This window comes from Nannospalax galili, unplaced genomic scaffold (genome assembly GCF_000622305.1).
Source record: "Nannospalax galili isolate Female #2095 unplaced genomic scaffold, S.galili_v1.0 scaffold115, whole genome shotgun sequence".
Taxonomy (NCBI): Eukaryota; Metazoa; Chordata; class Mammalia; order Rodentia; family Spalacidae; genus Nannospalax; species Nannospalax galili.
Genome location: NW_008340588.1, coordinates 7531857 through 7544931, shown reverse-complemented (window position 1 = coordinate 7544931; position 13075 = coordinate 7531857). Strand labels below are relative to the sequence as shown.

The following is a 13075-nucleotide window of genomic DNA, read 5'->3' as shown; positions in this document are numbered from 1 at the left end:
TTTTTTTTTTTTAAATCTCTCTCCAGAAATTCTCTGATCCTAGATCTTAAAAGTTCAAGTTAGGAAACCTTTAAGAGGTTTGTGAGTGGCTCTCCAGTAGAGTGCTTTGAAGTAATGTAGCCACCGTATAAAACTGAAAAGTATCTATTTTCATCTTGGTAGTTGCGGTCTGATCTGGAAGGCCAGTGCTCTGCATCACTCACTCATGCTCCTCATGCTTTTCTGTATTCATCTCCATGGGAACTGTGAAATAACAATCCTTAGATATGGGCTCCATCTGATCTTTGCCCTTTTGCTGGTTGGTTTTTTTCTTTTCCTGATGACCTCAGTCTTCTACCTTTAGTAAAACCAGGTATGTGAATTAAGGAGGTTTTGTAATCAGTAAATTCATCTTATTTTCATTAGCTTATTTTATAATTTAGGAAACAACAAACTTGAAAGGTCAGGAGTTATAAAACCAGTAATAACTTTTCATAACTCACTTTTTCCACTGAATTATAGTTGATTCCCAAGGTAACAGAAACAAACAAAAAAAGTAAACAAGTCTTAATTTAAAATTGTTCTAGGTAGATAAATTATAAAACTCCATGCATACTTTTAAAAGTGTTTTACATATTTATATTGCTTAGTGCTGATAGTTTTTGAGTGACTGAATCAGACTCACATTTCACCAGCTGTCATTAGCTTCCATTTACATATTTTCTGTGTAAGATAAAACTGCAGTTCAGCCATCCTAATTTATATGTGTGCATTTAAGTTTCTTGTAGATTACTTTCTGCTGTGGTGTGAACATGCTGGCCTGGCAGTCAGTCTTCATGTCATCTGGCAGGGCTACACCTGTAGATAGCAACCATAGGTGCAGGAGCAGCTTCATACAAAATCTTATTGCACATTGGAAGAATTGTAAATGTTTAAAAATAGTTACTGAAAATTTCAGTACTGACTTTTCAGAGTATAGGTATTTGTTTTATGAATTGTTTTAGCCGTTCAGAATGTTTTATGTGTTTAACAGTGCATCATTTTAATTGTCCTTACCTTCTGTTCACTTCTACTCTCAAACATATCTGGTTTTCTTCAACTCACAAGAGATACAGACTAGCTCTCCAGCTTTTAAATTATTTTGCTTATAAGGGTACCTGAATTATTTGTGGTAATTGCATGTTTTTATGTCATCACTTTTTTTCCTTTCTCTAAATAATCAGTCCTAAGCTGATTTACTCTCCTGCACAAATTCTTTTAATATCCCTAAGTGCTTCTGCCTTAGGAATTTCTCAGATAGCAAAAATAACAGAATTAAAAGGCACTGATTAGGATATTTCCTTCCCATGCTTTCCTATTTCAGACTCTTGTTCTTTGTAAATACCTGCTAAGTGGGATTGTGTTAGATTGAAGCATTTTTCTTTTCATCTTAATTGAAGAGTGGAACATTATTCATCAGTTTAGAACATATGCTCACAAATTCAGGCAACCATACCTTTACATTAGAAGTATAAATAGCTGCCTTCATAAGTGGCATAGGGTCATGTAAAAATATAACAGGGAGCACATTGCAGGACTGCAATTTAATTTTGGTGTTTGAAGAATGTGCTAAAGTTAGAGAGCTGAGCAATTCTCTTGTAAAATATGATAGTATACTGGGGCCTCTTCCCTGTTAGCCAATATTATTTGATGTTTTTATGTTTAAGGATACACGTTTCATTTGAAATTAGAAAAGTCCTTTCCATCAGTAAGTTTTATTCAAACAAAATTTGCACCTTACTAATAATTCTCAATTTAGTCAGAATATTATAAGGTGACAGTAATTTGTGAAAACATAGGTTGTGTATAGTATGGTCTTTAGAGCATAATATATATTTAAAAATTGCCTTTTTAATTTCACAAACATTTATATTTGGGCCATTGGTTTCTGCCTGCCTTTCTACCATTTGTTCACAGCTGTAGTAAACTTCATTATATTTGATATCTTTGGAACTCAAGGATTATTAAGAAGCAGATGAATAAATAAGTAAGCACAGTAAAATGAAACCACGTCAAGGGGGAGGTTATTAAGTTTTTCAAAAAAGAAGACATTTGAGTTTGAAGATGATAGGTGAGAAGATAAGAAGTCATAGGAGTACAACCTTCAGCCAGAGTGATGCAGATAGAAGAGGCTATGCTGTCTGTATAGCCATGAAGGGGAAGACCTACAATTTAAAAAAACTTGCGTTCTTCTTTAAACTTTAAGAATTGTATCACAGAGAAACTTAAATGAATTAAGGTTTGTTGTTGTTGTTGTTGTTGTTTTCCTAAAAAAATAAAACTGCCCCTTCCTGGCCAAGATAAGGCTTGCACTGCTGAAGGATTACCTGAGGTTGGATGTGTAAGTGGACAAGAGCAGGTCTGCAGTAGATGAGGCATCCTGTGCTGCACTTTCAGTAGCCTCATGTAGACTAAAATCACAATTGGAATACGGGACCTCGGACTTAGCTTGTTTGCTTATACAATAAACCTCATCAGGCCTTTCCCTAGCCAAACACTGATGAAAAAAAATGAAACTGGGCTATAGAAAGATCTTATAGACTTGCTGGGGGAATACCACTAATTCCATCCTCAATCCAGTGGTGATAAGAAGGGCACTGGAACTACATAAAGGAGCAACTGAACTACAACCCAGATTACTCCATCTGCTTGGCAAGAAACCAAGAGCAAATTACAGTCTTCTTCAGTATCTGTTGTTCCTCTATACTCAATGTTGTACATAAATAAAATCTTTAAAGGATGTGAAGAAAATGAGATCCATAATCAATAGAAAGAAATACTGCAAACAAATTCAAGAAATGATCCAGATATTTGAATTAACAGACAAGAACTTTTAAAAGAACTTTCAGGGCTAGAGAGATGGTCAGTGTTAAGGGCACTGGTTGCTCTTTCAGAGGACCCAAGGTTCAGTTCTCAGCACCCACATAATGGCTAACAACCTTCTATAGCTTCAGTTCTAGGGGATTTGACACCCTCTTCTGGCCTTTGCGAGTATTGCATGACGAGGATACACTTACATGTTGGCAAAATATTCATATACATAAAATTAAAAATAATCATCTTGGTAAAAGTTTTTTGAAAACTGTCAGTATCATTAAGAAAGTGTAGCATTTTGGTGCTAAATGAAAACTACAAAATGAAAATTCTAGAATTTTAAAAGTACTAGCTCTGAAGAATTCATTAAATGGGTGCCGTAGTTCAGATCTAGAATGTCCCTTGTAGGCCCATGTGTTAAAAGCTTGCCCACTAGTAGGAGGTCTTCCAGTTACTGGAGGGCATGCCCTTCAAGAAAATAATTAGGACCCTCATCCCTTCTTCCCCTCTCTTTGCTTCCTAGTTTCGAGGAGACAAGCAGCTTTCTTGGCCACATCCTCCCACCAAAATGCACTGCTCACTACAGTGGTGTCAGCTGACCATGAGCTCCAAAATTCTGAGCCAAAGTAAATTTTTTATCTTTGTAAGTTGATTATCTCAAGTATTTTGTTATAGTCATAGAAAGATGACTAACATGGGAAGTTGGTAATGGGAAGTGGAACCATTGCTATGACTATGCTTAGTGATATGGAGAAGTCTTAGAACTGGTTCTTGGGGGAAGTTTTGAAAAATTTGGAGGATTGTACCAGAGAAAGTCTAGAATGTTGTTAAGTGGAGTTTAAGGAGTGATCCTGGTAAAGAATCAGAAGATCAGAGTGCTGATAGAACTACAGATAGAAGAGGTTGAAGTAATGGCTCAGCCATAAGAGCAGAGGACCCAAGTTTAGTTCCCTGTGCCCATTTCGGGCAGTTCACAACCACCTGGGACTCCAGTGCCTGGGGATCTCACGCCCTGTTCTAGCCTCCATGGTCACCTGCACTAATCGGCACATAACCACACAAAAACATGTAATTAGAAATAAGATTAAAATCTTTAAAAAAAAAAAAAAAGAAATAGAGGGGCTGGAGAGATGGCTCAGTGGTTAAGAGCACTGACTGCTCTTGTAGAGGACCCAGGTTCGATTCCCAGCACCCACATGGCAGCTATGAACCGTCCTTAACTCCAGTTCTAGGGGAATCCAAAGCCCTCTTCTGACCCCTGTGGCATTGCACGGCATGAGTGCACTCACATACATGCAGGTAATACACTCATACACACAAAATAAAAAATAATAAGTAAAATATTTAAAAAAAAGAAAGATGATGCTGATATAGTTTCAAATGGATAGTCTCTTGGAATTTGAACCTAATGCCACCTATGTAGCAACACCTTGCCAAAATCTTCATTGTCATATGCCCATGAGGTTAATAGGAAGCTGAGCTTAAAGGTGATGGACTAGTTTACATGGCAGAGGGAATTTGAAGGCAGCACAGATTTCAGGTGGCATTAGTATTACTGGCAGCTTTTAGCTAAACTTAGTGTGAGAATTGGTAGCAAAGAGGAGGGAAAAGTTTCCAGAAACTTGGAGTTTGGCCAGAAAAGGAGTGTATTTAATGTTTTGGCCTAGAATGGTATGGTTACTGATTATACAGCTGGTAGCTTTGTGTCTAGCCATAGAAAAGATGTGTAGAGAGACTCTAAGAAATCAGCAGGCAGCAGGCAAATTTTATCTCTAGGATTTTTCAGGGAAGCCTTTAAAGAAGAGCCTTGGGAGCCTTGCTTAGTTTTGACTATCCAAGCCCATTTGGCAAGGCACCAAGAGGGTGATGTGGCTGCAGTTCAAGGGGGTCCAGGGACAGCTTGTGCTTTTGGCAGACCTTGGCAGCCTCATGATGCTAATAGTACAGGTATGCAGGATGCTACAAGGGTCACAGAGGCTTCTATGAGAATTTCTAAGATAGCCTCAGGAAACCAGGCAGTGTAGCAGTGTTGGGGGTCCCCACAAACAGCACCCGATAGTGTGATCCCTAAAGAAACTGAGAGCAAAGCCATACATGCAGTGGAGACCTCAGCCAGATAAAGATGTTAGGATTTCAGTGCAGTTCTCAGATTGGAGGCAGAGGAAAGATTTTTAAACAGATCATTTCTAATTTTTGGAAGAAGCATCCTTTGATAGGGTTTTGGGGGATGATTCTGTAAACATGTGATTCTTAGCTTAAGATAAGAAGGTTAGTAATAGAGTTAGCTCTGCATAGGTTTGGAGAAAGAACATGTACAAAGTATACTGATGAGTTGTACTGATGTTCTAGAGCAGCAGAAGAGATTGATAGGAGTGAAAATAAATATGAGCCAGGTTATGAAGGGCCCTGAATGCTTTATCCCTCTTCTTTCCCATCATTTTTTTCCAGTTAACTAGTGTTATTAATAAATGTTTTAAGCATCAAGTCCTAAACTATTATCCCCTTATTGCATCTCTTTCATGTCAAGAATCCTTATTTATTTATTGCATTTAGCTTTTAAGATTCTTTGCCTATAGGGCTGGAGAGTTGGCTCAGTCTTTAAGAGCATGGTGCTGGTGGCCATCAGCTTTGCTTTGATGAGGACCTCTTGGTGGGTGACATTACAATGCAGGATACATGCAGGTCAGAGAAGTGATACAGCAGAGGAGGAAGTAAGACTGGGAAGAACCAAGCTTGCTCTTCCATAACTTGTTCTTGAGAGAACAGCCAAGGACTCACAAGAACTTTTGTAAGTTCTGCTGAGAGCAGTTCCCCCAGTGACTTAATGACCTCCCTTGGGCCTACCTCTTAGCACTGCCACATTAAGGACCAGGCTTCCAACACATGGACCCTTGGGACAAACCATACTATTTCAGCCCTTGGCCTCCAATGTTCATGTCTATCCTACATTGCAAAAATGCAATCATTGTATCTCCAGAAAAATAGCAAAGATGGAATATGCTAGAATAGAAAATGGAATGTATCACACATAATAATAGATTCTGTTGTTTTATGATACTGTTTTGACTAGATTTGTATGAAGTGGGTTGCAATGTAAAATGTGTTTCTTACTATCAATCAGAGTCAAAAAGGACAAAAATCACTAAAAAAAAAAATAAATGCAATCATGCCAGGCCTGGTGAGCGAGGCCTCTAATCTCAGCTACTCAGAAGACTGAGGCAAGAGAATGACAAATCAGTGCCTGCCTGGGCTGTAAAATGAGCCCAAAGCCAACTTGAGCAACTTATGGAGATCTTGTTCCAGCATCACTCAGAAAACCAAAGTTTCATCTTAGACTCACCATAAACTCTTCCTTGAAAAGTTTTAGACTGAGACTAAAAAGTAAAGAAGCAGCTGGGTGTGGTGGTGCAGGCCTGTAGTTCCAGCACTTGGGAGGCAGTGGCAGGCAGATCTCGCTAAATTCAAGGCCAGCCTGGTCTACATAGTGAGTTCCAGGACAGCTGGGGTTACAGGGAGACCCTGCTTCAAAAAGACAAAAAAAAAAAAAAAAAAAAAAAAAAAAGTAAAGAAGTAAGTTCCATACTTTTAAGATACAGTGGTGGGTGGAACAGAGATAGGATAAACATCTATGTCAGAAGGGAGAAACAGTCAAGTGAATGAGTGGTCAACCAAAGCCAAACATAACCCCATCAGGGTAAACAGTGTATCTTCTACAATTATAATGCCTTGTGCATACCTCTCACACCTTAGTGGAGTGTCAGCAAGGCCTCAGGTAGCTCTGCCCTTAATGTTTTGCTGGTTGTAGGAAACATACCTACTGTTGGGTTGCATAACATACCCAAGGTCTCCTAGGCTGGCATTACACATGCTGCTTACTCTGCCTTTCTGGGTATATGCTCCTGGTTATCCTCTTCTGGAGTCCCTGCTATGATACCACTTCTGTGTTTCAGTAGGCATGGTCAACGGAGAATCTATGCCAGGACCCTCATCCTTCAGCAGACTTCTGCCTGATCCCCCAGGCATTCCTTTGAAATCTAGGTAGTAGCTGCCATGACCTAGTCAGATTTTGAACACCTGCAAAATCAGCTCCTGTCGCCAGAGTGGTCTTTGCTACAGCTGTACTTGAAAATGTGAAAGCAGCGTTGAAACTGGGAATGGGCAGAGACTGGAAGTTTGGAAACTAATATTACATGTAATTCTAGTGGCAACGCAGAAGACGAGAAAGCTAGAGGACCCTATTGGAAACTACAGTAAAAATTACCTTTGTTATACCATCATAAAGAACTTAGATACCGTGTGTCCACATTTAGAGCTTTATGGGAGGCTTAATTCAACTGGAACCTCAAGAATGGTATGGGGCTTTAATGGTTTTACTAAGCCCTTTAATGGGACACTCACAACATGCAGTGTCTTCAGCAACATGGCCTTACCGACCATTCTAGTGTACAACCTACATTAGTGGCAATAGCCTTGGTGAATTTGGGGACCTGTTGGATCTCTCTGTGACCAACAGCTCATAGGGGGGCAACCCCCCCCCCCCCCGGTACTGTAGATTTTCTTAACAGTTGTATAGTTTGGGAGTCTCTGTCTTCATCTTACCCAACCATAAATCTCCCACGAATCTTACAGCTATAGCTGGCCTTTGCTTCTTCAGGTATCTTTCAAATGGGTTTTACATCTGTAAAACACTCAAAGGTTAACATCGTATATTAAATCAATCATAGACAAGGTCTCACATAGCATGGAAAGGTTCTTCAATACTAGTTTTCTGTATTACTTTGTTTTTATTGCTCCTCAAAACAAATAAACAAAACCTGAATCTAGGTAAGTTGTAAATGAGATTAATTAGCTCAGTTCTGGTGAGCATCTTACAGATCTCTAGTGTCACAGATGTGCAGTCTCAGCCACTTGGGAGATTGGGACAAGAGGGACACAATTTGAGGCCACAATTCAAAGTGCTACAAAATGAGTTCAAGGCCAGCCTTGGCAGTTTAGTGAGACCTTGTCTCAACATAAAAAGTGAAAAGAGGCTGGGGTAAGTCTGGAATAGCTGGTGACTAGTAATTTTCTAAAGGCATACCAATTGCTACTGCTATAACAAATACCCATTCCTAGCTTCATGTACTGTTGCTTTTGTGTTATAAAAATGGCCATATGAGTAAACCCTGTCTACAAGTTCAGTATATTCTCTGTTAAAATTCCATTGGCCTTGATCACAAAACTAGAAAAAAAAATCATAAAGGTCATATGGATACACAAAAGACCCTGAATAGCCAGGGCAATCTTGAGCAAACAAAACAAAGAACAAAACAACCCAGTGCTGGAGCTGTTACAATGCCTGGCCTCAAATTATACTATAGAGCTAAAGCAACAAAAACAGCATGGCACAGGCACAAAACAAATGGTTAGATCAGTGTTCTGGGCTTTTCAAGACTGTCTTGCTGTGTAACAGAGGCTGGTTTCAAACTCATTATATACCCTAGGCTGGCTTTGACTTTGCCACAGTTTTCTAGCTCGCTCAGCCTCCCCTTCACTGGGGTTGCTATCATGTTTCATCATGACTGGCTGATTACTCTGTTTTGTATGTTCGTTTCTGAAGGTAAAGTAAGGTAAACTGGATTATTAGACATTATTTTTGGGTAAGAATTTTGCTGGAATAGTTATAGTTGCTGTTGTGGTCTTATATCACCTATACATTGTGTTTTAAGATGCATAATAATCATCATCCCAGATGGTTTGAATATCAACAGCTTTCTTCAGATTACATCCTAGTAAACTTGTGCTTCTCTGTAGTAACAAAAGTAAAATTATTCTTGTTTGGGCCACATAGACTATAGCATCACTGGAGGTGACAAGTAGACAGTCTAGTAAGGGATCAAACTAGTTTGCAAAAGTGACTCTTCTTTGGACCTCCAAACATGGGAGGAGAACTGACCTTTAATGATAGAAAGGGTTGTTTGCTGATTTTATTAAGATTTAAAGATCTGTGAAGTTTCTTCAAAATCTAAAAATGCTTTCCTCTTATCTGCCAACAGGTACAACTGTAACTGCTTTAAGGTTATTTAAGAATCTACCTGTAAGAAAGCAATTTTACTCAACTGCTAAAAAGTGTAAAGAAGAACTAAAAAAGGTACAAGATCTCCTCATAAGCTACGGTATCCTTAAACCTGATACAAGGATTGTTTTTGTACATAATAAGGTGAGCATTAACATATTTTGGGCCTTTTTTGGTAAACAGTATAATGAAGAGAGTGTATATTCTATATGAATCAGTTAGATACATACTATGGAATGAGCATTTGTCATATCTCACAACCCCAGTTCATGTGTGGAAAAATCTGATCACCAATGTGATGATATGAGAAAATTGATCCTTTGGAGGTGATTAGATCATGAATACAAAACCCTCATAGATGGGATTAGTACTCATATAAAAGAAGTCAAGAGAATTGCCTTCCCTCCTACTGCCTGAGAACACAGTGAGAGGGAAGAAAGCTGGCCCTCCCAGGCAGTCTACTGGCACCTTCATCTTGGTTTTCCCAGCACTGTGAGAAATACATTTTTGTTGATTACAAGTGTTGCAATTTATGGTAATTTTTTTGGTACCAGCTCAAAAACAGTATGTCACCTTTAAAAAAAAAACTAGTCCTAGTCTACATTCTTTCAATTTTGTCTTTAATATATAAAGAGCATCTTTAGTTTATCACCTAATATCTATAGGAAATCTAATTGAACTTTTTACTTTGTAATATCTGAGATCTGTGATTTCCAGCACTTCTTCATCCAAGAAGGGCCTGAATGCTTTCCTTAGTCAATGCTATATTGAATCTCATAATATGAAGATGAGTAGGACGGATTTTTTTTTTTTTTGATGAACTCACAATGTACCATCTTTGATCATCTGAATTTTTTTCCCCCCCTTGGGAAAAGTTTTTTTTTTTTTAAATCAATTCTAATCTAGCTTATTCCTTTCCAGTTTTCAAAGGACTTATAAGTAAAGGAATTCATCTTGTTTAATGATTCTTAGAGGAAAGTCAGGTTTATATATTTTCTGTTCATTTTTTCCCTGAAATTCCATATGAGCACTTAGAAATATTTAATAGAAGGAGAGCAGAAATGACACGGTAGTGTGGAAGCTGATGGAGAATAGGGAATTAACGTTAGTGAGGACCTGCATGATGCCAGAGTCTACATAGACGCACAAGTCTTCTGTCATCCTCATGGCAGCATGCGGGCTGGCAGACAATATACTAATTTTGCTGTTGTCCTCTGCGTTGAACTCAGCGAACTTTAACACTTTGCCTACAGTTACACAGCTGATAAAGTGTTGAGATGAGATTGGAAACATAGCATACCTTGGAGTGTAAGTTCTTTACTGTGGTCTTTTCCCATCTTTCTATATTACATGTATGTAATTCCTTTTCAGATTTTAGAATACTTATAGTAACTTAAAGGTAAACAGTTTCATCTTTATGTATATGAAGACCTTAAAGCTCAGAGGGATAAATGGAATTTTTCATATTTTTAGTAAGTTACTGCTGAGGTCATAACCTTGTTTGGATCTAGTTTTCTTTTGAGCCCTTGTCTTTTTACTCATTTGTCCAAAAGATTCTTTATTTTCATGTTGGTAAAATGTTTATGATCAAAATCTCTAGTCATCTTAAAAATAAAAAAATTAAGACGAGTCGGCCACCTGTTGCTGCTGGCATGAAGCTCCACCAAATGATACCTTGAGATTCCTTCCAGCTCTGCTGTGCTGCACAATTCCTCAGGATGTTGATGGATAGAAGCTCATCCTGCTAAAATAACCCTATGACCTCTTGATTCAGAGGACATTTAGTAATTAAAAGTTAAATGTCCTCAAGCTAAGAAAAGACTGAGTCAAAAGAACCATCATAATTGAGAAGGCAAGGCAGATGAGAAAGTTAAGATATGAAGAGAAATAGGAATTTCATGTTCGTAAAAGAAAAACTAGTGCTACTGAAGAGAGAAGTTTAGGATAAAAAGAAAATAAAACAGACCAAAAGGTATTTTCCTTATGTGATGAAAATGAGCATAACAGAAGAACTTGAAGTCTTATGAAGTTATTATTCATCTAGAGTTAGATATATAATATCTAGTAAGTTTTTAAGTTGATTCCATTTTCTTAAGCAATATAAGATTATTGATATAGGCATTTTCTTCTGAGAAAGTAAAGCAGTATTTTTGTAATACACTATGTTTTCTAATTTTAGAGGGTACTATATCTGAAGTTACATTAAGCAAATACAAGTCCCTCTGTGGCTGCAGTAATTTCAGGAGCAATTTGAATCCTAGCAGGCATTTTGAAAATATTATATCCTGAAAGTAATATGTGATTACTAAAAATATAATAGCAAAATTGCCTGCTATCGTAACACAAGATCATAGACTGAATTAGGATAAGTTTTCTACCGTCAACCCTTTTTTCTGTAAACATAAATCACTGTTCTCCTTTTCGGGTTTTTTATTTTTAATAGTTCTATTATTTCTCAAAAAATGGTGGAATATACCATTAAACCTCCCAAAACATGTTGACGTATTATCATAAATCTTGAACACCGTGGTTCTCACTGCTCTCAGCCTTTCTTGTAAATATGCTTACTGTCATCATTCTTTATGTGCATCTGTGGGAAATTTTTGTCTTTGTCCAAAATTTAAACATGTTAATATTAATAAATTTATTTTTCTACATTAGAAGCAAACAATTGTATTGCACATAATATGAGAAGTACTCTTGCTATTTTGATAACTTGGATTAGCTGGTGTTCCTTCTTTTTATGAAGGTTTAACCTGCCAAGACATTCTTTGAATACTGATAATGACAATGTTCTTGCCAGTATGGTTATGTTAGAAAGAGGTATTTTTCTTCTTTCATCACCATGTTCCTTGAAAGCATATTGAATAATGAGACAGCCAAAGGAAAATAATTTACAAGTGGATTCGGTGAGTTTATTTAAAGTAGATATTATTTGGAGAATTGCTAGAGTCACTCCTTCGATGAGCACTTTGGTTTTAAGGTTTAGTTATAATAACTAAATCCCTGTGAAGACCTGCTCTATATGTTTTGACTTATAAAGTAGTTATTTCTCAGAATTAAAAGGGTGTTTTAGTATGATAATATCTAAACCAATTTAGTATTCCTAATTATTTAATATGAACGTAAATAATTTCATAGACCACTAATTTAGAATATGTTGCATTTGTGATTTCTAATGAGGGCTGCTTCATATACTTCTGAATTGCTGATTCTGTGAATGCTTTCTTTAAATATTCTTTATCTCTTTAAAATTTGATTTGAATTAAATTTCATTTTGTTTTATAGCTCTAGGAATAGAACCCAGGGCCCCGCATGTATAGAACAGGGTTCTACCACTGAACTATTTCCCCAGCTCTGAATTTTGATTTAATTAAGGCCTAGTGATATTACAGAAGCTGAACTGGATGTCATTCGCACAAAGTTTTACCTGTTATGAAGGAAGAGAGGCGTGATTTAAAGCATAGGATCCCTCTGACTCTCACCTACCTGTTACATGATAAATAAGTAGTTCCTTATAGTGTATCTGCAACATTCATGCAGTCTTGTTCATTTTGTCTTTCTTTACACCATACTCATAGTATACTCATAGTATTTCGAATGTCCCAGCTTTGTTTCAGATATGCTGTGGTGAGCATCTTTTGCTATAGTTGTACCAGTGTTAAAGGTCTATACTGCCCTGCCCTCTCCATCTCAGCCAGAGCTGAGAGCAGTATACTCAGAATTTATGACTCTTCTTATGAAGAAGTTGTTCTTGTAGTGCCAAGGGGAAAGTTGAGTGTATTTTGTTTTTGTTTCTTTTTTTAAATTAACATAGATACGTGTCGTTTCATGTATATACATGGTAAGGTTTGCTTGGGGTCAATTATAAATCACTCGTTTGTTACTTTTTGCCACTTAGAAATGAATGGTAACTAAATTTCTTACATGATTCTCATGTTTTTGTATGTTTCTATTACTTTTCTCCTGGGTTTTATGAAATCTTACGTAGAAAAGTTGAAAGACACATATATATTAAATTTATAAGTATAATTGTTTTCTGATTTCAGGTACTTGTCTACACTATTAGGATCTCTGGTGCCCTGAATTATTACTTTTTAGAGAACTTACATATACTTCAACTAGCCAGGCGTGGTGGTACACACCTTTAGTCCCAGCACTTGGGAGGCAGAGGCAGGCAGATCTCTG

General features: G+C 37.3%; 1 protein-coding gene across 4 annotated transcripts in view; it reads left to right on the top strand.

The window, feature by feature from the left end:
- Positions 1-13075, top strand: part of Pms1 (PMS1 homolog 1, mismatch repair system component) — a 90501-nt gene that overhangs the window by 33348 nt on the left and 44078 nt on the right. For all 4 annotated transcript variants that reach the window (XM_008835627.3, XM_029564755.1, XM_029564754.1 and 1 more), the window contains one exon: positions 8868-9031. In XM_008835627.3, coding sequence (XP_008833849.1) covers positions 8868-9031 — 164 coding nt within the window. The remainder of the gene's footprint in view (positions 1-8867; positions 9032-13075) is intronic.